The sequence below is a fragment of the Atractosteus spatula genome, chromosome 7, assembly GCF_055471065.1.
Source record: "Atractosteus spatula isolate fAtrSpa1 chromosome 7, fAtrSpa1.hap1, whole genome shotgun sequence".
In the NCBI taxonomy this organism is placed as follows: domain Eukaryota; kingdom Metazoa; phylum Chordata; class Actinopteri; order Semionotiformes; family Lepisosteidae; genus Atractosteus; species Atractosteus spatula.
Window position 1 is genome coordinate 40,437,042 of NC_142712.1, and position 26,500 is coordinate 40,463,541.

At 44.1% G+C, this 26,500-nt stretch overlaps 1 protein-coding gene across 1 annotated transcript; it reads left to right on the forward strand.

Moving 5' to 3' along the window:
- The first annotated feature begins 633 nt into the window (after positions 1–633).
- On the forward strand, positions 634–26,251 carry slc41a1 (solute carrier family 41 member 1). The gene is made up of 11 exons (XM_088922255.1): positions 634–767; positions 2,267–3,513; positions 12,295–12,402; positions 14,815–14,886; positions 15,449–15,593; positions 16,019–16,165; positions 18,109–18,256; positions 18,800–18,879; positions 19,964–20,098; positions 21,021–21,169; positions 21,928–26,251. Exons 2-11 carry the CDS (start codon positions 3,058–3,060, stop codon positions 22,111–22,113), a joined length of 1,626 nt encoding a protein of 541 aa, XP_088778381.1. The 5' UTR covers positions 634–767; positions 2,267–3,057; the 3' UTR covers positions 22,114–26,251.
- The last annotated feature ends 249 nt before the right edge of the window (positions 26,252–26,500 follow it).

The following is a 26,500-nucleotide window of genomic DNA, read 5'->3' on the forward strand; positions in this document are numbered from 1 at the left end:
AGTCACCGGAAACTTAATTATATCATTTAACGTTGACGTTAAAGCTCCAGTAATGAAGCGGTGGGTTTACGGAACAGGCATCTCTCAGTGCCGGTTTGGTGACCAATTAACAGCCTTTCGATTAAAATATTAAAACACAGTGGAAAATAACGTTGTCACAAGGGCTGCCCTTGTTTTGGCGTTTGGTGTTGAGTTACACAATAGTCGGACGCACTTCCATTGTCTGGGATTGAAAACATTGACTGTACTTTCCATTCTGACCCGACGGAATCGGGCGAACTTTAGGACCAAGCCTCTCTTAGCGAGCGTTAAACTGAAACCAGTTCTGGCGAGATGGTTAGTTAATTCTGAACTGCGGTCTCGCCGCATGGCCACGCATTCCGACACAGTGGGTACAGTACACGCGCGAACCAATCCGAGCTCTGCAAGCAGTTGAAAAGCCGCTGGAGCTCTTTTTGTGTGGAGGAGTATAATCCTAGTTTGTGAATCGTCATCTCTCCCCGCCTCTTGACTTCCTGCTTTGCAGTATTCATATTCCGCAGCTGGAGTTTTGCTATGCTAATTGTAACAATGTAACGGAACCGGAGCGACGGTTTTAGTTCAGGGGGGGTTATTCATTAATCCAGGGCAGGAAGAATACACTACATAAGGAATGACGATCGCCACAGCTGCTTCGGCCACCGGGAGAAGAGCGCGCGATCTGGGAATTGGGATGGTAACATCGGGAGCTGATACATTTGAAGAAAAAAATCTTCGACTACTGAAAGGTACAGCTACAACCATTTACAGCACTCGTGTCGCTGCCGGCGAGAGCGTGGTCGTGTACGGCTGAGGTACTAAGTTTGAGCTGCATTGCGCAATGTAGGCTATTTTTGATGATGTCCTTATCCTCCTATAGGTGTTTTCTACAAACCGAACGATTGATCGTACGATAGTTAAACGCTAAGACGACCCCAGGAACACGAGCTTCTGTACATTTAAAGAACCAGCGGACGTCTTTGACGCATGATGGTTATTTGAAAAATAAAGTAACACCTTTCATGCGTTCTTTTCACTGGCGAACACTGATTAGGCGACATTGAGTCTAGGTGACGGATTCGGGTTTGATGCTTCGAAGTTCAATTGCTGCGGATGTACTGTAGAAGGAAGTCAGTGGCATGTTGCGACTGTTGCTTTCGAAGTTTTTTATCAGCAGTGGCGTATCTTTAGATAACGAAGTGGATTGGAGTAATCATGAGAGTTTTGTAAACCCACGTCGGAGGCGGCTTGAAAGGTTCCTTGTATTAGTTGGTACAAACTTGAGCTTTTACCGTGTAAGGCGCACCAGAACATCTCAAGCCTCCTATTTCTTACTTGCTTTGAGAGGTGATACGGAGGAAATGGAAGAGTAGTACTGCTATCGGAATTAATGTTGCTTTGCTTAATCCTGCCCACCCACCGTTTTAAGTAGCATGCCGCTTTGGTAGTACAAACAAGTCCTGTTAATTTAAAGTAAAGGGTTTTGCGATTTTACTTCTGGCTTTTTTAAACTTTTGAAAAGTATGTCTATTAATATGTGTTTAACATAACGAGTGCCTTTGGAGCTGCATCTTGCTCACTTGTATGCTGAGAGCACACCGAATGTGCGTGTCATTGCTCAGTTCCAATGCTCGGTATGGTGCTGACTGGTGCGCCTGTACAACACGGCGTTTCCAGCTCATAGCGCTTCGATTCCGCCTGCTGAAACCCAGGCTTAAGAAAAACAACCCGCCGTCGAGCTTGTAAGGAATATCACTTGGGAATTTGCAGTCTCTAGCACCGCGGGAAATCGTAAAGACAAGAACGAGGTGGGAAAAATCGCTATTACCCAGGCAATAGGGAATTTAGATCGATTCGGCGGTTACGACTTAAAAATTCATACAGATTGATAGGCGGATTCATCGCCTTCGAAAGACGTTATTTTCTCTGTCGCACACAGCAAAATTGCAGTACTGGAAGAGATTTAACACAGTATCATGTATTATCCGAGAGTCAGTAAAGATTAAATGACATGTAAATGCAGTCGATTCTGTAAAAGTATCAGCCGTTGTTAAGAATAATTTCGTCTTTTCTCGTCCCGTCGGTCCTTATTTTATCATGCAATTATGTCGCGATCTACACAGCAGTTCCTAAAGGAATACATCGAAAAACAAATACACTAAATGATTTGCAGTTATAAAAATCTGAACGCAATGGTGTCAGTTTTAATTTGCAGTAACGTACATACGCGTCCCTTCTGTATTTCTAGGTAACCGGGTGGATAAAATCTGAATTTATCCAGGCAAAGACCTGCTATCCAAGTTTTACAGACCTTTAAATATAAAAAAACCCTGCCACGTGTTGAAAGGTGAGACGATTCTATGCCCTGAGACGGCCTTGCAAGCTGGTTTTGAAAGTGGAAACACAGCTCTGAGCGCTGAGGAACTGGCGCTGACGTTGGTGTGACATCTGAACGAAATCCGAAGAAAAAGGCCATTCAACCAGGAATTCGGCGATTACAGCCATCATAACGTTTCTATTTGTGGGAGGATCAGCCAGTGTACAAATGTACATTTCTTACAAGAGTCCCTACGAGCTCATTTCAAAATTAGGTTTCGTCATTATAATGGAAAGTCTGTGAAAAATTGTAAACTTCTGCACTGAAGGTTAAAAAGTTCAGCTGGCTTTAGTTTTTCATTTGAGTGAAATAAAACTAAATTTGCAGAATAGTCATTTTTAACTTCCCCGTTTCTGGAAAAAAAAAGAGGTGCGTTGTTTGATGGAGATTGTTACCTGTGTGGTCCGCAAGCCAAAGTTACACTTGAAAGAGAAGAGAAGAACATCTGTCTTTGTTTTAAGCGCCTTAAAATAAATATTTTAGTACTTTCCGAAATATTTAAGGATAAATCATTTTGTAATATATAGTATGAACATATTTGAGTTCTTTAATGGGATAAATTAATTTAAAGCGTCGCAAATTTGGAGGAAAAGCAAGCTGGGAAGAGACTCGTTGCTTCGCCTGTTCATCTAAATAATTAATATATTTCCTGGAGTAACCGTATGGAACTTTGGTCGGAGGCTCAAGAAAAACAATCAAAAATGTCCACCGTCGCTGGAGAATCCAAAAAAGAAGCGTCTCTTCCCGTTTTCCACCACGCGAATGGGACAGTGCATCCGGTCATAAGGCCCGACAGCCAAGAGGAGCTTCGGCTAGAAGCTGGGGACTGCGAGCTGACGGAGGTCCCGGCCTTTTCGGACCGAGCCGAGCCTGACCGCGACAGGGCCGAAGTAGTGGTGATCGACTGCCGGGCCAACGCCAAGGGGCAGAGGGAGGAGGACGCGCTCTTGGAGAACGCCAGCCAGAGCAACGAGAGCGACATCAGCGCCGACCAAAGCCCCATGCCCGCGGCGCCGCTGAAGGAGACGTCCTTCTCCATCGGGCTGCAGGTCCTGTTCCCCTTCCTGCTGGCGGGGTTCGGAACAGTAGCCGCCGGCATGGTCCTGGACATCGTGCAGGTGAGTGAGCTTTGCGCCGCAGGAGCTGCGGTCAAGCAGCCATTCGGAACCCAATGACGCCCTGCGGCTTAAGGAGACAGAGTTTATCGTACATTAATAGTGTGCATAAAGACAGAATAATTAACTTGTATGTGTGTTGGAGTTAAACAGGACTGTGTCTTCTAGGTATACGTTTGTAAACTATCAACAGTACAGTAGTTATTCCCGGGAAGGAATAAGGGGGAACTCTGAACATGTTTACACTTGACTTTCTTTATGTGGTTACCCTAAATATGCAAAGCTCTGCAAGAATTGGCATTGAGTTTTGATGTGTTGTTGGGATGCCGAAACTCCACAGCCCCATGGCTACAGGCTACGTCTTTAGCTGACTGCTGTCACACCACAGACAGGGGTATCTCCAGATAAGAGATGAACACAGGGCTTTTACTAGCAGATTGCTCTATCATGGTAAGGAGAAGAGCTTGGAATGATATCAAACTGCTCACTGGTGATCCGCCCTTCCCCTAGGGCTGTGTGCAATTTTGAATAATGCAATAATTGTTATTCTATTTAGAGTCAAGTTACCATAATGGACCAATTTCATTTACTGGCTCATGTCCTAAAGCTTGAAAGTTACCCATCTCTGATAAATTACGACTCATTGATGCCAAATGGGTGGAATGCCGCCTTCTTGCTTAACAAAGGGAGATAAGGTGATGGTATCAGTGTACAGAATGGGTATCATATCTAAGAAAACAGTTTAAAGCTCTCGATCACTCAGTTGTAATCTACAGTAATTGGAATACATGCTTTAAGGTCTGGTACCCAAATGCTCAACAATCCACAGTTCTGTGAATAGAGCTTTTCAATTTTACAAAATTCACTGAATAATTTCCCAACCTTAAAGTAACCCATGTCATCCAGTTATGCTGAACTAAATAGCTGCTTCTCTTAAAAAAGTCTCAGAAATATTGCAGGATATAGGCATATTCCTGGCAAGTATCAACAATTCTCTATACTGTACATTCTCTTACAGCATGAATTTTCCTCATTCCCTATGTTTTGAATGTAATGTACTCAAAGCTCAATTTGGAGTCAAGAAGAGTGAAGCAAATTTTGCATTAGAGTGGGAAGTATTTCAAGTCACCTTGTCAGTGCGCAGTTTGTGCACATACAGTAGATGTAGTAGTGTAGGAATGTCTGTATTTAGAAAGCCATCTCCTTTGGATCTGGAAAGTAATTTGTTTTTGGCATTCCTCACTTCCGTGCATTTTGCCATGTTGTTCCCAAGCAGAGATCACAGTGAATCTGTTTTTCCCATCCTTTTCCCCCAGCCCAGAAACTCTCAAAGCATAATGATTTACAGATCTAGAGCATCATCTTACAAACTGCCAAAAATAGGAGATTTGGCTTGCTTTCCCACGGAACTTGCTGTCCTGGGGCGTTAATTACCCATGAACCAGGCCCCCTGTCTCATGATCCCTCATGAAGCACCTGCAGTTGTTAGTGTTGGTTCTGTTTTGTGAACAGTGGTTTCTCACATGGGTGCTAGAATCTGTGCCTCAGACGCTCGTCTTGATGTGACAGGGTTCCATGTACACACGTGTCCTGTAGCAAGTGTTGAGCCCTGCTGGCCAGCATCCACTTTTAGAAGCTGACGGGTAGTGGGAGGAGATGACCTTTTCTTCCTGTTAATGTCCTTGGGACCAATGCTAGTGGAGCTGCTGGCTCTGATGTCATTGGAAGGGGGTGTGGTCCTGGTCCAAGACCCAAGGACCAAGGACCAAGAAGGAGAAGGAAAAAAAAAGCCCCAACAAGACCCTTATCTCTGTCTGTGACCCTTCTGCTGTTGCCCCCAGTGCTGCCTGCTCGACTGTAATAGAGCACTTCTTAGTTTAAAGTCAACTAAGGTGCTCTTTCATTAGCTGTGGAAAACCTAGCGTGCTTTGGGAGGGGAAAAAAGTCAGTGTGGAATTTCTGTAATTGATTTGAAAGAGAAAAAATAACACCTGAAGGTTAATAGGCAGCTTTTAATTAATTTCACAAGATGCAATTTGATAACAATGAAAACCAAACCTAACAGTTGCAGGTTGTGTCCTTTTTCAAAATGTCTTTCTACTTTGTGCAGGGTGCATGCGTAAGTGTGTGTGCCCAGCTGGTTTAAAAATAACAGCCCCTGCATCGGTGGCAGGTCATTTATTTCTAAGGTCAGTCTTTCCTACAGTCGGATCGAGTTTGGAGTGTCTGGTTTCAAGGAAACACTGACGTTTTAGGGAGCTGACTGGCACACACTGGTGTCCTAATTCCTGTTGTTTCAATTTTATTTGTCATAATGTGACCTCGAATGACTAAAAACATGCTTTGACACAAGTTGCCTAAGGTTTGGAGTCTCACTGAAGAGGCAACTGTCATTTCTTAAACCTTCTGTGTCTTTAGCTCCTGAAACCTCTGCTTCTCTTTGTCCTTCAGCTGTTTCCTTCACTTGTTCCTGTGGAGTTGTCTGAGCGGAAAATAGTTTTCTGTAAAATAAGGTTTTAATAAATTAGTGATCATTTATTAATGACTAATTATGGTACTAGAAAGATCCATTACTTTTTTATATTTTTTCATATTCAATTTTTCATTCCTTGTAGAAGAAGTCTCGGTATTTATATATATTTAAAAAGCAACAATAAATACTTCATATGTCACTAAGGGCCCAAACCCTCTGGTAGGCTAATATTTTGGTCCCTTTATTGAAGGGTGAACAAGTTACAGTAGGCTGATTTTAATTACATACTGCTCCTTTTCTGCTTCCCTTTCCAACAGTTTTGTGCTTTGTGTTTAATTCTGGAAACCATGAACTCTGAAACCTAGCATAGTGACCCAAAGTGCATTGTCAACACCCTTGCCAAGTGTTGCTGAATGGGGCAGAGGTAATTGTCAGACTGCTTTTCCGGCCTGTAACGTATTATGGAGTGCATGCCGTCTGCAGAGTACTGCAGTTTTCAGGGTAGACGCCCCAACACCAGAAGAACAGGTGACAAGAAGACAATGAGATTGCCGTTTTGGTTCCTTTGCTAGAGAAGATGAAGAACCCAGGCTGTCCATTGAAATACCTGTTTCTCTTTCTTAGCATGCAGTGGGAGGAATGCTGCTAATTCCATTATCCAGGGAGCAGTCAAATAGGAGCTTAGTTCACCTGTGTCCTTGTAGGCAGGATTATAATACTGATGATGAACCTCTGCCAGCTTAGGAAGGGATGGATTTTCAGAAGCTCCTTAAGAACAATGTTAATGATAACGAACAAACAGGCACGCACAGAGGGGTGCCTTGGGTCTTTGTGGACAGCACAGGGAATGTTTAAGCAAGGCTGAGAGCTGGGTGTTGATTGTGTCATGTGGGGTACTGAACGGAACCGTGCTCTGTGCTGCAAGACCTCGGCCATGGCCACTTTTCAAGGAAACACTGCCATTTCAGACGGCTAATGGGAACAGACCAGTTTACTGATTCCTGTTGTTTTGACTTACATTTGTCATAATGTGATATTGAATAACTAAAAACAAACTTTGACACAACTGTTATTTCTTAAACCATCTGTGTCTTCAGCCCCTGAAGCCTCTCCTTCCCTTTTCCCTTCGCCTGAGCTTGTTCTTGCGGAATTGTTTGTGTGGAAAATAGTTTTGTGCAAAGTACAGTTTGTTACTTTCTACTTTGTTCATTCCTTACTAATTAAGATGCTACAAAGAATGTTCCATAAAGGCTAAGGTTTTCAAAATCTTTTTTTCCTTTATACATGTTCTGGGTTCTGCATACGTATTTAAAAAGCAGCAATAAATACCTCCAATGTCACCAAGGGCACATTACAGATAAATATCTATTATTATCCTCGTGAAGATGTATGTGGGTGTATGCATGAAAAAATTTGTATAAGAGTTACACATGTATACACTTTGAAAAGGTAGTTCTCCAAGATGCTAAGCTATTACTGCTTCCTATTCACAGATTAAGTCCACTGAAGAAAATTAATAGAAGAGGTCTGTGGACTAAATGTTTCTGTAATTTTGTAACAATTGCCCACCCAAGGCAATGTTTACACTAATTTTATTGTGCTCTGGATCGCTGCAGAGTGGCCATGCCCTGACTCCGCTGTGAGGCATGCTGGGAAACGAGCTTCTCAAGTACACAAGAGATTTCCCATTAATAAATGTATCATGTTTCCCTGGCTTTTGTGATTTAAATAGAAAAAAAAACAAAAGACTGATCTTAGCTGTTCCAGGGGCAGGAAGAGAAAGTGCAAGAGCTTACACATTCAAGAGGAAAATAACCTGTAAACAGAGCGATTTTCTCCCCCGCGGAAGGAATTCTTGGTTCACCACATCCAGTACCCAGCACATCATTATGGCCACTGCTGCGATGAGGAGAGAGGCACAGACGCTGTGTCTGAACTCAAGTGACACAGCTCCTCTCCCCCATCTAGCACAGCGAGGGTCTGTTCTGCCTCTCCCTGAGTCCCAGCTCACCCTCACATCATCCGCCCTGAGCCGTCGGACTGTGCATCCGGTTAGGAATTTCCAGACAGGGTCATTTTTATTCCTGGAAAACGAGGAGGTCCAGAGCCTGGAGAGGCTAAAACAGCCAAAACCTAACCCAAGACACTATGACCTACTGCTGAAGCCAAAGTGCCCATTTTACTTTTGTTTTTATTTTGTGAATTGGTTCATTGCAGTAACAGCTAGAGTGACTGTGACTGTCCCAACACATCAGGCCCATCACAGTGGCTTCCAGATTAATACAGTGATAGCACTTTAAAACAATGGGCTATTCAATCAGCCTTCATTATGGATAAGGGGCTCTTAACAATCACCAAGCAATAAACATCATTTGTTACTGTAACATCCTCAGAAATCAGTGGAAGGCATTCTGGGCATACAGTGCCCTCCATACATGTTGGAACAGTGAAGTCAAAATTGCTATTTTCGCCATATCCTCAAGTAATATCACTCAAAATACAGAATGTCACTTTTAGTGGGCATTTCTGTGTTTATATGTTATACCATTGTAGATAATCTCATGTGAAGGAGGACACAGTCAATATACTGGGCATTAGTTTGAAATTTCTGGACCAGGGTGAAGAGCACCACCAACTGGTCTACAACAACGCTTACACATAACCTAATTTTCCTTAGAGAGATACTATCGTCTGTAAAAAAAAAAAGATAAAATGGATAACTTTTAGCAAGGGGTGTACAGCCTTGTACCCAGAGAACCCCAACTCAGTGCTGTATAGTTCACCCCAAATCGCCCATTTTTAAGGATTCAAAACATTTGATTACAGTATACTGATCAATGAAGTAATTTATTTGTGGAGTTACATGAACAGTGGAACTAACCAATTTTCATTTTTTTACTAAATTTAATTTAAGAAATCTATGACTGAATTCTTTTAGTTTTCGGGTTGTGTTCAGGCTTATGTTCCTCGTGTTCTGCCTGGCAAAGGGGCTTAAAATGCTTTCGGGAATTTTGCATTTAATGTAATTAATGGTAAAGGACACACATTTTTACTGGCCGTCTTGTAATCCCTGCCCTGGCCCGTGACCATATATGCTGTAGTTAGCAAACAGCCTGCTCAAGCTGGCTATGCTACACAACTTGGAAACCTGATATGTAGCTGGGGAGCTGTGGAAAGGGAGTGTGTGGAATTCTGGGATTGGTGACTGGTGATCACCCTCATGGTACACTGCTGTGCTGTCCAGTGTCGTAGATCACAGGCACTGGAGCTAGGGCCAGACATCTCTGCACTAAGCATGCTGGACCTGTCTGAAAATTGTCTTGTCTCTGGGCATTCAGAGGGATTGTGATTGTAACTGTAACATCTTCATGTAAAGAAAAACGTTTTGTAATCTTCCATTGCAGTTATTACTCATTAGTTTATTGAGTTGAATTTAAAAGAAAACATTAAAATAAAATCCAAGTTGTATGCAATGTCGTATCCTTGTACCACTTTCAAGTATTTTTTGTAATGTATTTTGAGAATTGAAGCATGGCTTTGTACAAGCATGCTGTAAGTTTATACTCCTGTGCTGTTGCCAGTTGTGCTCATTTCATACTGTACATTTCTTGGTGTTTTGCCTGCTCCCTGTTTGTGTCGCAGATAAATTCATCTGGCACTGTGGCCATCCAACAGTGTGACTAATTCCTCTTGTTTTACAAAAATAAGTTTTGTTTTTTGTGGTCTCCCAAGAATATATATTCCTGGCCTGTTTGTCTAGGTTTCAATCTGGTAATGCTGTTGCTTTCTGAAAAAAGATCTTCTCGGAATTTGCTGTTTTTCAAAACAAACGCATCTGAAGTTTTTTCAGAGAGCGGATTATTTTTGTCCAACCAACACTTTTGTCTAATAAATCATATCCTTTATACCAAGGGCAAATAGTATGAGCAAAGGTCTGAGGATTTCAAGATGGATTCCAGTGACAGGAGATGGTGTCAAAATTACATGGAATCCCTGAGGTGGTTTCCTCGACTGTTGCCATTTTAAAACTGTGTTTTTTAAAAGTGCTGTGAGTTTGGGACTCACAGTTTGGGGTTATTTCCTTGGTTTCTATGCAGGAGTTCTCTGTTGCTGACAGCACGAGATCTCTGCTCAGTGGCCTGTGTCGGACCAGTGGGCATAGACAAACGGGGGACATCGGGCAGGGATGCGGTCAGTCCTAGCGCTGTGCGCGGGAGTCCTTGGGCAGGCACCACACTGAGCGAGCAGGCAGGCGGGCGAGAGTTCTGCCATGTGCCCTTGATCGGAGAAGCCTCATGATCATATCTTCACAGGCCGTCGCACGCTGCTCCTGGAGACCCCCTGAAACGGGGCACACAAGCTTGGCACCTCCCAGGCCCCCCGCTGGCATTGCTCCTCATGGTAATTCATGTGCTTTCCAGCGCCGCAGCATTAAGTGGGGCTTTGTTCTCAGTGTGCGGCCTTCAATCTGTCGTGCACAATCAAAGGGCTAATATTGGAAAGGCTGCTGTTTGTGGTTATACTGTACATCTTCTTTTTATGGTTTCGCATTTCTGCAGTAAAAGGTGATAGTTTTTTAAAACAGTACTTCCAAGCAGAAACCGGTACTGACATATCAGGCTTCAGTGTTTATCACAATGTAAATACCTGTATCTGCACATCTGCTGGTTTGTTTTAAAGCAAATAAGATGAGTCACTTTAGGGCCGATGTGTATACAGTTGTACTGCATGACTCTCAGCCGGAAAGACCTGATGCTGTTGTTGGTTCTAGAGCTCTGAAACAAGTTTGTGTACTTGCACAAAGAGCAACACAATCAGAATGCTCTCTCTTAAGTCACTTTAGTGTAACAAGTGTGATAGCAGTCCAGCCTCAGTCTGTCAGGGGTCTCCAACCCTGGTCCTGGGGAGCCTTAATCCAATCACAGGTTTCTAATGACTTGGAGCAGCAACTGAGACTACATAAGCAAGTAATTAGTTTAAAGTAATTTAACTAATGTAGGTTTCAATTAAGCCTTAAATCAGTGCTCTTCAGCCCTCAAGAACCAGAGTTTTCTTAATTGAACAGTTAACTTTCTTCATTCATCAGTAGTTTACAGGTCTTTCACATCTTTCAAAAACTGGTTACCCATAAAACTAATTGGATTGAGGTTCTGCAGGGTTGGTGACCCCTGGTCTTACAGAACACTGAGACAATACATTGATCTTGAGATGTATTGTACCATCTGGTTACTGTCAAAAGTGAAAGATATGCATCATTAGTCTATGCAAAGGTTTTCAAGGCATAAGAGACTTGTCCCAACAGAGATATACCCTTGCCATGTTCCATTATGACTGAGTCACTCTTCAAGATTTAAGAATGAATCTTTCTGGATTTCCTGTCTGTAAAGACCAGTGTAATTCAGCTAGTTTCATGATAATTACTGATACTAGCAATGGTTTACTGTAATGTGCAGCTTCTCATTCATCAGTATAATTTTTTGTACTCTTCACTACAATCAGCAGTTGGAACAAAAAACGTTTTCATGGTAAGAAATTAGTCATCATCCCCTTCTTGGTCTACTGCAATGTCTTTAACACCTTCTGGCCTGAACGTGTCAGATTTTAGAAGCTGACTAAGAATGGGCCTGGTCTGTACTGTGATGGGAGACTTTAATGGTAAACCTGGTAGATCCTGTATGTGGTGTTGGTGGACCAGTAGGTGGCGCTCCTACTTCTGAACCACAATGTCTAAACCAAGGTCCTGGTTACTTGGTTATTAGTGTTCCCATGGCACTGTTTGTAAGAGTAGGGTTGCCATAACAAAGTTCTTCTACATTCCACTCTTGGCTTGTACAGAGTAGCCTACCTAAAGCTCCCTTTTAGATCATTTAGCACAGGAAGTTCTTAGTTCCCATGATCTGCTGTGTAGTGGGGCTGCTGTGCATCACCCAAGCTCTTCAGCAGCGGCTCAACTATATTTCAAGCTCTTTGGAATGAAAATCGGTATTGAGACGTCAAGCGGTTATTCATTATTATTAATATAACAGAGGATATCGAATCCTTGACACCCTTACCCCTCCCACTGCAGGTGCTCACTGTACAGCTGCAGTAATTATCAAGCATTACCAGGTGATTATTTGAGAGGGTTTGGTTATTCCAGGACCTTGCAATGGAGTGATTTGAAAGTTCTGCTGGGTGGCAGCTTCGTACCCAGATGACGGGGGTCTGTTCCTCGTACCAGCGCCCCCTGCCAGGAGGCTGTGCCCAGTCAGGAGATGGAGACGGCGGGCCCCGTTCAGTCACCACATTGTTCTTTGTTTCTGTGTTTTCAGCACTGGACGGTGTTCAAGGAGGTGACGGAGGTGTTTATTCTAGTTCCTGCCCTCCTGGGGCTCAAGGGGAATCTGGAAATGACTCTGGCTTCCCGGCTCTCCACCGCAGTGAGTAAAACGCCAGACGCCGGCCGCCCCCTACGTCTCCTCCTGCCCCGCGTCTGCCTGCTCCTTGAGTAATGTCCCCAGGCACGGGAAGTTCAGCTCGTTTGGCCCCGTGACTCATGCGGGTCCGAGGTTTCGGATTTGGGTTCGGGCGCAAGTGGTCTGACTTTCTACACGGTGCAGGCCTGGCGTGCACTCCGTGCCACGCTTTATGATTATCCCTCCTGCTAATTATCTGAAGATTAACCACAATTACAGTTGCTAGCTGTGATGAAAAAAAATCTAATCCGATACCAACTAAGAAAAGATTAAGCAGAATGAATGCACATGACTGCATTATTTGAAGTTTTCTTTGAAGAAAACGTGTTACTCGTTCAAGGTCAGATTTGCCGCAGTAGTGAAAGGATTTTTTTTTCCTTTTACACTGAAGTGGTGGCCAGTGATAGCCTTTTCTTTTCCAGCGGGTGTCATTTTGTGCGGTTGATATTGTAAAAGAAGTATTTCTTGGGCAAGGTCAAGGTGAAGGAGAAGGCGACAAATTAGAAAATTCTCCTTCTCGAGTAGAAAAATACCTACTTTACTATGTGAAAGGTTACGCCCTCAATTTAGATCATTTTGCGGTGTCTCAGTAAGGCAGGTTTTCTATGCGTTCGTCAGTTCTAAAAAGTTTAATTTCATAAATTACATGTGGTTCTGATTTGATTTGATTCCAGAAGGAGGTGAAGGATTCGGACAGTGACATTTATAGTTCTGGTTATCTTTAAATCTTTGTAGATGTAACATTCATAGCTTTAGTCTTTTCCCTAAGTTAGACTCCAGTGGATTTCTCCAGTGGATCCCTGTTACTGTCGCACATGATTTCCACAGCCTTTTAAATACTAGGCTAAGGCTGTGTGACTCATAAACTGTTAATGTGCTCTTGAGAACTGAAGTGAATTTTCCCTGAAATGTTTTTGGGTGAAAACGTGACAAATAAAGAAGCCTATTTTTTTTTTTGCCTCCCACTTTCTCGGTTTCATCCGAGTTTCTCTCAGTGTGCAGCAGGGCTGGCTCAGACCTTTTATCTGCATCAACATTTACCCTCTTATCTCCCTCCAGACGAGAGTGTGTAGTGGGTAGATTGGAGAGCTTTCCCCCTGTGTGTTGCCAATACATGCTGTCAGGTTACTGTGACCAGATCAGGGGCACCTGGTTCTGAACCCTCAGCCAACACAAAGCTGGCACTCTGCAATGCCTCCAACTGCTCATTGTTGGGCGGAATTTAACCCCTGCAGTTCCAAAGCATGATCTGTATTTATTTTTCCTAATACTCCTTGTTCTATGACCTTTTATTTTGAGCAGCTGAGCTGAGGCTCAGGAGGTTTGCAGCACCATTGCTGAAAATGTTTTTTTTTCTCCTGAATGTCTGCATTAAGTTGGATTTTGTTACAGCCAATCAGCCCACTGCGTTAGCAGCAGTAACACACGTTCAGAGCAGCTTCCTGAAGTGCCAGAGGCTTTTAAAGGTGTTTAAACCTAATTATTAGCAGTGGTTTGGCAGAACACCTGTCAATGTCCCAGGCTTTGGGTTAAACATTGATTCAGTTTAAGAGCAGAGCAGCACGGCGAGGCCCTCTCAGTAACAAGCCGCTGCTGAGTGAGGAAATGGGGAGACGGATGACACAGCAACACTGAGAGACAGAATGACAAAGAAAGGGAGAGAGGGAGAGCTGCCCTGCGCTGACTTTAACACTCGGTGTTAAAGCTCGGTGGCCTTTCAGTTATTGAGGTTAGGAATCCTCAAAAAACTTTCATGTTTTTCTGCCTTTTGATCGTCTTTTGCAGTGTGACAATTAGCATAGACTTATTAGTAAGACGATACCCTGCACTCAGCCCCTGACCCTTAATTATATGTATGAGGACCAGGTCTTTTCAATGAAAGCTGTGTGGATCCAGTGATGCAAGAGTCCTCTTCAAACTGCCTGCAGGGTCTGTGCTTGGAGGTTGTAATTAACAGACAGTGAGCTGAGGTTAGCTGAGGACTTAAATATATGTTGACGATGATAGCTGTAGGGGTTTTATTTGAAGATCAAAACCTTTTTGTTTAAGATAGCAATCAAATAGACAATTTCTGGCTCAAGGACTCAGATCATCTTTCCACAACAAAACAAGCCGACACAATCAAGTTTGTCTGTGTGATGTGAGAACCCTTGACAGCACTTGACTGCTGGAGAAATGAAATGTAAAGGTGAAGAAAGATGAAGGCAAAATGTGTTGCTTTTCTTAATCCTTGAACCTTTTTTTTCTTATTCATTATGTTTTGTAAGATTGACATGACAGGACGTCATCAACAAACCTATTTATAACATAGTATATGACAAACATTCCCAGAATTCCACTGGGAGTAAAGTAATTTCTTGATTCCTTGTTCTTCAGGCCAACATTGGGCAGATGGACACTGCCAAGGAAATGTGGAAAATGATCATAGGAAACTTGGCTCTTATTCAGGTGAGAACAACCATTGTAAATCATGCACCTGATACTCTGTGGACAGCATGTCACCTGGACATTTTCCCTTAAGATTCGCTGCCAGCAAATTAACTTCCTGAAGATGCTCAACAACAGGTATATATAGCTTTTAGATTCCTGAACCAAGAGAGCCCTAGTTCGGCAATGCTTTAAGGTTACCCTAAATTGCATTTTCATAAAGACTAGTATATTTGTAAGTTTTTGAGCAGTCTGACAAGAAATGTGTTTAAGGTAACTCTGCTCCTTGTGGGCTGAAGGGTTGTCTGTTGTCAGAACTGCTTATTCATCAATGACATCCCTTCCAGGTTTATTGAGTACACTCATTCATCACAGGAGGTTTTCCTGCTCACATTTTCGTTAATGCACAAATAACATACTAGACTACAACACTTAATGTAGTAATATTGATTTTACTGCTGTATTGTATTCCTTTACCTAAGCCACTCTGTCATACTGGGTTTTTGAACTGAATTAAGGCGTATAACAGATAACAGCAGTAATTAACACTGAAGAGAAACGTTCTCTCCCATCTCTGGTGTAGGTTCAGGCCACAGTAGTGGGATTCCTGGCCTCCATTGCTGCTGTCATCTTTGGCTGGATCCCAGAGGGTCATTTCAAGATTGGCCATGCAATACTGCTGTGTGCCAGCAGTGTGGCCACAGCCTTCATCGCCTCCCTCCTGCTGGGTAAGGGTTCAAATAGGCACAAGGTCACATGATACACACATCCTGCTTCTAACAGCTCCACAAAATACTTGATTGATTTAACCCAGAAATATTTATCAACCTTTTTGCTCTAGAAGAGGTCCTTCTCCAGGGCCTTGTGTAGCTGACAAACATAGATGTGTGGGCAGGTATCACAATATTTTGGAGTCTTTAATTCCCTGCACTTTATAGGATTTTTACATGCCATGTCTAAGTTGATTTGATTCTGCCAGCTGCTTTCTGAATCAAATCTTTTAATGGGCTCAAAGAAAGGGTACAACAGCAAGAATCCCATTGCACAGCAGTTTGGTACATTTCAGGTTTTACAGATTGTATGCTCTTGTGCAAATAGTACTGATAAAGCAATGCATTTTTTTAATGAGAAATTCTGAATTCTTTCTGGGCAGGTCTGATCATGATTGGAGTGATCATTGGGTCTAGGAAGATAGGCATAAACCCGGACAACGTTGCAACGCCCATCGCGGCTAGCCTGGGCGACCTTATTACGCTGGCGCTCCTGGCTGGCATCAGCACGGGCCTGTACCAACAACTAGGTAAGACCTTGGCTGCCCTGAACACGGTCAGTGGAATTGTGCAATCAACGTTTTATGTCCTGTGACACCTGCCATGTTTCTACTGCAATTACAATATCTTTACCAGTGTGGCTTATGTCTTAACAGCTGACATCTGAAAGCAAAGACCTCGCTTCAAATCTGGTTTACACCCAGTCGGACCAAAGTTTTGAAAACACTAATGAGAGGTCATACATGTCACACACTCTTTTGTGTTTCATTTCAATCTGCTTTTCATATTGACAGGAAACCCGCCATTTGCTTATATGCAGAAATGAATATCTGGATTTTCTGGTTTGCTGGTGGACAGTATTCCTGTCCGTCACGGCTCAATAAAAGGAATAAGATAAGAAGGGGACTGCTGACGGGCACAGGACGAGCGCCCTGCTGCTTCCCAACTTTTTTGAGCAGCAGCATAGCCTGATGTTGCTCTAGTAATCGAGAGATTACGCTGAGAAGAGCTCTATGGGGCATTGCCTGTGATCAGAGAGCAGAAGAGAGAGATTCGGTGCCTTAGCTCGCAGGCAGCCCAGAGGGGTTTGCTAAACAGTGCCTGGGCTCTGCAGTGAATTATCTGTTGCCATGGATCTGCAGCTTTTGGATTGCATTAGAGCAGATCCCTGGGAGAGCTGGGGGAGATTGGCTTGCCTTTGCTTTGAATGTACTCTGGGAATAAAGAGGGAGTGGGTGAAGGTACTGTAGCTTTGTGCAATAAACTCATGCAGCTAGTTTCAGTTGCAAAGGCTTCTTCTCGGCTCTGCAAGTACACCGTGGCAGTGATGGCATCACGTGTGCTGAGCTGCTATCGATTCGCTAGCCGGAATGCTTCCCTAGGGGCTGTACGCTGCAGGTGCTGCAGATGCTGGAATCGTGCCAGCCTTTTTTTAACGATGCAAACTTTTCATTCAAACTATCATCGCTGCTTTGTTTCCCAAGACAAACCTAAAGCGGCTTTAGAAAGTCATGACAGAGAACGTGAATGGTGTAGAAATTCTCTATCCGATTTTTGTGGGCATTCTGAATATTGTTTTGCTGGGGAAGGGGGAGGGGGAGTTAGGCATTTGTTCACAATGAGGACAATTGTTCAAACAGAATTTCTGGACTCTCTTAAACAGTCCTTCATCCACAACAAAGAGGGCTTTTGTGTCAAGCAGAAGGAGCAGGACTTTGAGCATCCTGCCTAATTTGTCAGGTGTGCTCAGTCGATGAAAGTTGAAGGTTTGAGAATTGCACTGTAGAGGTGCTTGTTCATCTACGTGGTCACACCTGCCCGTCTCATACAGGAGCCTGAAGCATCATGGTGTTTGTTCAAAGAGTCTCACAGGTCATTATTAGTTGAAGTCTCAGAAGAACCACACCAGGGCCCTCCAGGCGGCGGTCCACCATGCATTAAATAACACAAAGGGCGTGTAGAGGTGCTCCTTGTCTTGCATCAGCCTGCCCTATGTAGCAAACACACCCCAAGCTCCCCCTGTGATACTAATGTAGTTGCAGACGCCGTGGGGCTCACAGTACCAGAAGCTGGTGGGAGGCTGTAAGGGTCCTAGCAGTCTAGTCTGCTGGCAACTCCACCACCTAAAGAAGAAAAACGTCAACATGTTTATTAATTTCAGAAGACAACAGTGTAGCCTGGGTGGGGGAGGGGTAGGTGTACCCCACCATCCTCTCAATATGGCCTGTCTGACCATACGCTTTGGTCACCGAGCTCTTTACAGATGTCTATAGCAGTTAACAATCTAGCTGTACCTAACAACAGTTGACCATTGGGCACAGAAGAGAGGTAAACAAAAACTCCCAGTAAAGAAACCTGTGGAGGTCCCAGGCCCAGTGGATATACCCCCCCCCCCCTCCAGGCAATACAATGGCCGTATGCTGCCTCTGTCTCCCAGTGGGTTGGGCTCACAGGCTGTGCTGTGTGGTTGCAGAGCTGAATGACTACGCCAATCCCCTGGTGTGTGCCTTCTTTGTGGCGCTGACCCCCCTGTGGATCGTCATCGCGCGCCGCATCCCCTCCACCCGCGAGGTGCTGTACTCGGGCTGGGAGCCCGTCATTATCGCCATGGCGATAAGCAGGTAACCAGGCAGCCTCACCCCCAGCCGTGCAGGTGACCCATATACAAAGCACATTGTGCAATACCCCATGTAGAAAGCAATGAAATGGGCACAAAGTCTTGAAAAAAAAATTCAAGCACCATCTCAAAACATCTCCACATAGTCATGGTACTTTAAGGCAGAGCCACTGTATAGAAGAACAGTAAAGTAAAACACGCTAACAATGTTTAATAAGTAAAATATCTCAAAACAAATGCAGTTTGCATTATGGATAAAGCACCTGGTTGTGAGTAGCTAATAGGTCACAGAATCTCATCCAGCCTGTTCTAAAAGGATCCCAGGTGATCAGTTTCAATAGCTTGGGGGCTTATTCAGGACCACTATTCTTAACCTTCGATGTAAGGAGTCGTCTTGTGTTCTTTCAAATAATTTGCACTTTATCTAGGTATTAAAATAGCTGTTTCCTATGTTCTTAACCAGCATTTCTGACTTCTGAAGCTGAAACGCCAGGTATTTGTGCTGTGCCAGGCCTCTGACTGCCGCCTGTTTGTCCCCCCTCTCCAGTGTCGGGGGGCTGATCCTGGATAAGACCGTGTCCGATCCCAACTTCGCTGGGATGGCGGTGTTCACTCCGGTCATCAACGGTGAGCATGTTCTCCTGCTGTCTCTTCTGGCTGAATTGCTGTAGTCCTCCAGATGAATTTCCCTCTCCCTATTCGTGAAGATTTAAGGAGCACGTTCTGAAGAATGTCCTGTAGCTGGAGTCCCTTGCCCTCCATGCCCTGAGTTGGAGACTGCTCTGTATTTACCAGCTCATGCATTAATTCCCCTAAAACACGTGTGAGTTGCTTGGTAGCTGTCTCCTACCTTCATCAGAGTTTTTGAGGCTGTTGTCCCGAGAGCCCTCTGCTATGGATCAGTTAGATGTTCCAGAACCATTTGAGGCTGTTGTCCCGAGAGCCCTCTGCTCTGGATCAGTTAGATGTTCCAGAACCATTGCACGTTGAAGCTACGTTTGCTTTATTTCTACAACATCATCATAATAATAATAATAATAATTGCTTACACTTATATAGCACTTTTCTGGACACTCCACTCAAAGCGCTTTACAGGTAATGGGGACTCCCCTCCACCACCACCAATGTGCAGCATTCACCTGGATGATGCGATGGCAGCCATAGTGCGCCAGACCACTCACCACACATCAGCTATCAGTGGGGAGGAGAGCAGAGTAATGAAGCCAATTAGGAGATTATTAGGGATTATTAGGCGGCCATGGTTGGTAAGGGCCAATGGGAAATTTGGCCAGGACGCCGGGGTAACACCCCTACTCTTTTCGAGAAACGCCCTGGGATTTTTAATGACCACAGAGAGTCAGGACCTTGGTTTTACATCTCAACCGAAGGACGGCGCCTGTTTACAGTATAGTGTCCCCGTCACTATACTGGGGCATTAGGACCCACATGGACCGCAGGGTGAGCGCCCCCTGCTGGCCCCACTAATACCTCTTCCAGCAGCAACCTTAGTTTTTCCCAGGAGGTCTCCCATCCAGGTACTGACCAGGCTCACGCCTGCTGAGCTTCAGTGGGTTGCCAGTTGTGAGTTGCAGAGTGATATGGCTGCTGGCTTTGAACATGAGAAGCCCCAGTTATCCCCCACCCTTCTTCTGCTCTGACGGCGGATGTGTGGGCGGGCTGCGATCCTCACGGGCTTGCTCTCGCCGGGCAGGTGTTGGTGGGAACCTGGTGGCGGTGCAGGCCAGCCGGATCTCCACCTACCTGCACATGAGCGGCATGCCAGGCCTGGAGCCCAGCGTCCCGCAGCGCAGGTGCCCCACGCCCTGCAGCACCTTCTTCGGATCCAGTGAGTCCCCCTCGCCTCCGCAGCATCCACACGCCCTGGCCCGTCGGCCAGCTGTCCTTCTGCTCTCAGTGCTCTGATTGTTTTGCAGGGACGTAAGTGACGACAGTTGGCTCATCTCCTTTGGCTTCTCTAAATCGTGGGTGGGCAGGACTGGTCCCGGAGGGCTGGTGTGTCTGCAGGATTTCTAGGTCTCTTCAAAGCAGCAGCACCTGGAGAGCTGGGAAACGCTGCTGAATTGGTCCCATTGAGCCTGTAATGAGCTGATTGAGGTTGTTGAGCTGGAAAGAAAACCTGCAGAGACGCTGGCCTTCCCAGCTCTGAGCAAAAGTATTAGATTGACTTGGGATCTCTGCGTTTCAGAAGTTTTATGCATTTTTTTTTTACTCTCAGTCAAAGACATTACACACTGAGTCACAGCTGCTTCATAAAAATGAAGACATTTACAAAAGGCGGCATTTCAGTATTTCTCATTAGTTTTTACAGGTGCACTCTCTGGGGATGATACAAATATTATAATATGACCAATTCATTAAAGATGTGTGATATGTTTACAGTTGGTCCCCTACTCAGTGCTGAGGCACTGTGGCGCTTACAATGTGTATCAAATAACCAGTTCTTCCTCCGCAGCACTGCAGGAATGGCTGAGGGCCCAGACGTCAGTTTGGCCATTCCAGTTTGGGTGGGCTTTAAGTCTGACTTTCTCACAGTGCTTCAATGCCCATGATTTAACTATCGCCCCTCTGCCCGAGTGCTTGGTGTCTGGCTCTGCCTGATCGTTCTGTGCTGCGACACGGTTGTATTATCTGTAATTGGTTTAGTACTTCTCTGTAATGCAGCAGGCCATGGTCAGCAGTTCTGAGAGTGTCCAGTGTGCGGCTGTGGTTGTGATGAGGGCCTTCTTGCTCTCTCCCTTGTCCTGCAGGCGTGAACTCGCGATCTTCACGGGTGCTCTTCCTCCTGGTGGTGCCCGGGCATCTGGTCTTCCTCTACACCATCAACTCCATGCAGGCGGGACACACCACCCTCACCTCCATTTTTGTTGCCTTTTACATGACTGCTGCACTGCTACAGGTACACAGTGGGGGAAAAGGGCTCTTTATTTTTTTTAAAGCTACTGCTTTGTCTGCTTAACCCAGTTCTGAAAAATGTATTGGCACTTATTGAATGGTATTAGGACACAAATTTAAAAGGACTTGCTCAGGCTGTTTTAAAAGTGTTAATTTATGAACAAACTATTGCCTATGTTGTCTTGCATGCCATAAGGAAGTGCTTCAGATTTTTAACTAGTGTTACACAGTGCTAAATAACAGCTTGTTCAGTAGGACAATATTGACAGCTGGTGAGTCAGCATCTCAGATGCTGACAAGCTGGGCCTTTACAATGTGCAAGTGCTTCTGACACACTTTGAACAATGACTGTCACTATCGGCAGATTTGTTGATGCTCTTGATCAGTGGAGGCTGAGACATAGTGCAGCATACAGGAAGTGCACAGACTCTGGTTTGGTCAGTGCTGGTCAGATCCAAGCCCACATAGACCCCTATACACTGATTGTCTCCATCAGCAGCGATGGCTAGCAGGACACTGGCGGTGACCTCAGGTCTAGACACCGGTCTAGTGTCGAGAATCATGGCGGACAGTGGTGTGCAGGACAGGAAGTTTGGCAGTGTCTTCTGTGAACGGCTGCACCCCTGGAGTTCCTCACATGAATAAATGAAGACCTGGAAAAGACCTATAGTGCCTGAACTGAGAAAATAACTAGGGCTTAATGCTGCTGAATTGTGTGCAGGCGCTCAGTAACACAGCGGGGCTCTCCTGTTCTCTCTCCAGGTGCTGATCCTGCTGTACTTTGCTGACTGGATGGTGCACTGGATGTGGGGCAGGGGCATGGACCCTGATAACTTCTCCATCCCGTACCTGACCGCCCTGGGGGACCTGCTGGGAACTGGCTTCCTGGCTTTGAGCTTTCACATCCTGTGGCTCATCGGGGACCGCGACACCGACGTCGGCGATTGAACGGCCCCCTGTGCCGGCCTGCCCCCGTCCTCCCTCTCTCCTTCCGCTTCCAGGACTTATTTATTAGAATAATTTGTTATTCGTTTTAGCGGGAGAAATCATTTTCTCATTATTTTTCAATGGGGATTTCTTTTTTTCCAATGGCCCTGTCGGCCACGTTTGTAAATGCGGAGATCATGTTAGCGTGCAGTGCCGAATACAAAAGCAAGCGTATAAAAACGAGGACATGTTGAGTTACGAAGTGCCGTATGTCATTGTTCTTGCTTTGTTCTTGAAAGGAGGTGCTGTTACAATATCCTTTTCGCCTTCTAGCCGAGCCCATCTACAGCTACAACAGAAGGCAAAGAAGCAAGCTGAGAACTTCGGACCAGAACGTACTGACCTGACTTCCCTGCTTGTCTGAAAGCTAGTAAAAAAGAGCTGTGGTGCCATTGGAATAGCTGTCTCGAGTGTTTGAGAATATTGCCCTGGATCTCGTACAGTACTCGTACAGTACTGTAGTCTTCAAAACTTGGAAAATATGTAGATCCTAGTGGCATTTCAGACGTAGTATGGCTCTGGATGACATTGCTCAGGTGACTTTAAGTGGATCAACTTTTTTTTTTAGTGTTTGACTTCCTACAAAATTTACTTTCCATCACCTTGTTACTGTCCAACAGGTTGTATATTAGAATTTGCTCTTGGGAGCAAACTATACCATATAACCTGCTGGGCAAGTTGAGGTGTCTTTGTGTTTAGATGCACAACCAACTAAAACCTAATTTACAACATGACATGCGTTTGCTTTGCGACCCGAAGCATAAAAAAGGCGTAAGGGCATGGAGAGATTTAACAAAGTACACAGTGGAGCAGGGTGGACAGTAGCCGTGGCCTACAACTGATGCAGCTGGTACAGATGTCTGCACCCTGGTCAGGGAGAGCCGTGGTCTACATGTCAGACAATGCAGGGAGATGACCGTAGAGGGTACTCTTAGCATCCACCACATACTGCATGACACTCCCAACGCTGCGCCGTGCACTCTCTTACAGACTCCTGAGATACGAGCGCCCCCTTGTGTGAACTGGCACCGTCACATTCTCACCGAACATTTCTCTCGGTACGTTTTCGTTTCTCGTTTTCATGTTTTCATAATGCAGGTGCCAAAATGCGCGCTACAATCTGCATCTACCTTCTGTGTATTTTTGCTGATGAACCCGTAGGCTCGTGGAATTGACCGGAGTCCGTGCGGCTCCCCCTGCCGAGATTTGGAGATCCTTGTTCCTTCTGTGCGGAACAAGAGGAAAGGAAATAGTCTCTGCTCGTGGCTTTGCAGTTTTTTTTAGACGTTGCCTTGAGGTCTTTCACTGATGTTCGGGTTTCATCTGCCTGGTCTCGGTGGATTGGGAATATTCGTTATTCTTTACCTTTGAGCGAACTAGACAACAGTGTGGGCTCTAAATTATGATTCTCGATGGGTGTCCATTATCTCTAAAGCTTTAAAGCTCCTGCCCTAAGTGATCCGGAAAGCAGGTCTCATGCCAGCGCAGTTAAATTACTGGCTCTGTAAGGACATTGGCATTGATAATGAGGGTTGAGCGCTAACAGGACGATGGGTTTGTTGTTTGGCAGTGAAATTTAATGCCGGCATAACTTCTGCTACATCTATGACAGATTTATAATCAGCTTTACGGAATGAATGACCGAACCACTATTCCCTTGTTGATATTATTAGCCAGAGGAACATTTAGCTCAGTAAAACGTGATTTTTTTTAAATAGAGGACGTTCTGAACACGACAAAATTGAGCTAACCAAAAACTGTTTATTTAAATAAGTTTTTCATTGAATGTATATGAAAGATAAGATTCACTGAGTTACAAAAATAGAGGCGAAAAAGAAAATTCTTTAAGTCTAGCAAAAATAAATATTTTTTTTTTATTACCAAAGCTGTCACTTTGAGATATATCAGGGTTACGTTTATTTTTGTCTCCTCTTCACACAGTGTCATTGCTGAAAAAAACATCAAGAATGAGTAGCGCTTTTCGATGTTTTTTTTTTCTGCGTAAAGCTTTTTAAAAAATGCTGTGCAATTTTACGGGCTATATATTCAGACGTTTAAACGTTTTAAGACATTTTATGTTGCAGCCACCTAGTGGAAATAGCGTGTAACTACAAAGATGTTTTCTGGGACTTCACTGTTCCAGAAAGGTAGCTTTTTGTTATTGTTCTAGGATTTTATAAAAATTAAATAGAAAACATTTTAACACTGGGTCTTTATTAAGCGTTCCGGTATTTGCCCTAAGTATATTTTGCACCATTTTCTTCCACTGAATGCTGTAATTATGTTGCAGTTCTGCCCTGTTTGGTAGGTCTTAAGCTTAATAGGTGGTCCAAGCAAAGACACCAGGATAAGATAAAGATCTCCTTAAAAGGACGTTCTCGGTTCGAGTTTCAGTTTTGGAAGCTGTGTGTTTGCCTGTGTGAGTGCTTGAACCTGCTTCTGCTGCCCTTACACACCTCAGGTGTAAAACCTGCGGAGTTAATATGAGTGATTAGCTAATAATGGCACAGCCTTTGATTGATGCATCCAGTGTATAATCAGTCTCCTGCCATGATATGTGCCTTTGGGCAGACCATGTGGATTTGTGTCTTAGCTGTTCAGGATGGCTCTCTTAAAATACAGCAGGTTCTGGGGAAACACATCAGCTGTCAGACACATGATTTCAGTTTTTATGAATCTGAATGGTGTTGCTCACGAAATATTTTTAAAACGTGTGTGTATGGAAGGATTTTATGTAATGGATGAATGATTGATTTCAAGTGTGGGGAAAGACATCTCAAGGCAAGATTGCCCATCCCCTATTAATGAAACAAATCATTTGTAAGATGTACTGTAATACTGTCCTCTTGAGCATCCAAAAAATGTCCATTTCTCTAGGTTCAGGAACAGAGAAGGTGTTGCTTTGTGAAAGGAAGGCCAGATCATTGCAATTCCATTAGATTCTGCTCTGAACTCTACGACTCAGAACTGGTGCCAACTTTGTGCCAGTTGTTGAGATCTTGAAAGTGCCCTTAGTGATTGTGAGCCTTCAGTTGCAGAAAAGTAGTGTCGAATGTTAGTCTTGTGGATTAAGATTATGATGCTATTTTCTATGCATATGTGCACAAATTATACATAAATATATTTATTCTGCAAATAAGTTATTTTTAATTTTGTGTTCTGTACTCTGTTTTGAATTTTGCCAGTATAGCAAACATTTAGTAACAGTATTGTGCCTAACGAGAGCAAAAAAAACAGAACAATCACTTACTATACAATGAATTAAGATAAATTATGTAAATCCTGTGCAAGATATGGAGTACCTTAAGAGCAAGAAACTGACTTTTCATGGTCATTCTGAAGTGAAATAGCTTTTTTATATTTTAAGAGTTTATTAGTTCAGAGGAGACATTACTTTATGCTGAACAAAACTGAGTATAACCTATTTGACTGTGATTATTAAACATGGATTTGTGAATTGCCTGCCAGTAACACTTTAAAAGAGAGAGAAACTCTGAAGATTAGAAGTCATCACTGTTATAAATGTCTGCATGGCACAGTGCACATTGTACACAGTGCACTTAAATGACTTGTGGGCTTGCGGACTCTGTGTTTTGGGTCAGTGGTCTATCCTCAGCCCAATTGCAGTTGGGTCCCAGCAGCTGCTCTCCGGATGAGGACGGACTGAGCTGGTGTGAAGTCCTGTGAGGGCAGGCAAGAGTCCTGCTCGAGTCCGTGACTGCAGCTGTGAGGAGGGGTGGGATGCCCATAGTGCTCTGCTGTTTTGCAGTGTCTGGCACTGCAAAGGCTGGATTGCATGCTGGGATGCACTTCTTCATGGTGATGGAGACAATATGTGCTTATTTTGGACTCCAGTTGCTTTCATCATTACAAGGCCATCATGGTTTATGGGGATGCAGAGATGATCTGAGCCCTCCATCTTGTTTTCAGCTTGTTATTTTCCGGTCTTTGCCCCTTTCCACACAATGTTAAGGCAGCTCTGCATGTTGGCATGATTGCCTGCACCCCAGTGCTCTTATGTCCCAATATTAATCATGGACTGCTCATCTGCTGTACTTTATAAATGTAAATTCTAGGAATAAAGAAATGTTATTTCTTAGCTCTGGAATCTTCTATTCAATACCAAAGGCAATGTCAACCATGAATTCTTGCATTTCAAGATTAAAACACTGTATCACTTTATTTTTTGCCTTTTCAAGCAGTTTTTTTTCTTTAAATGAGAAAGCCAACTAATATGACTAATTAAAACTAATTTGGCTGGCATTGCAGCTTTCAAAATGCCTTGTTTCATTAGAAATGCCTTCTGGAAAGCTCGCTACTGTTGCAGAGAGTGAAGGTGCTCATTAGG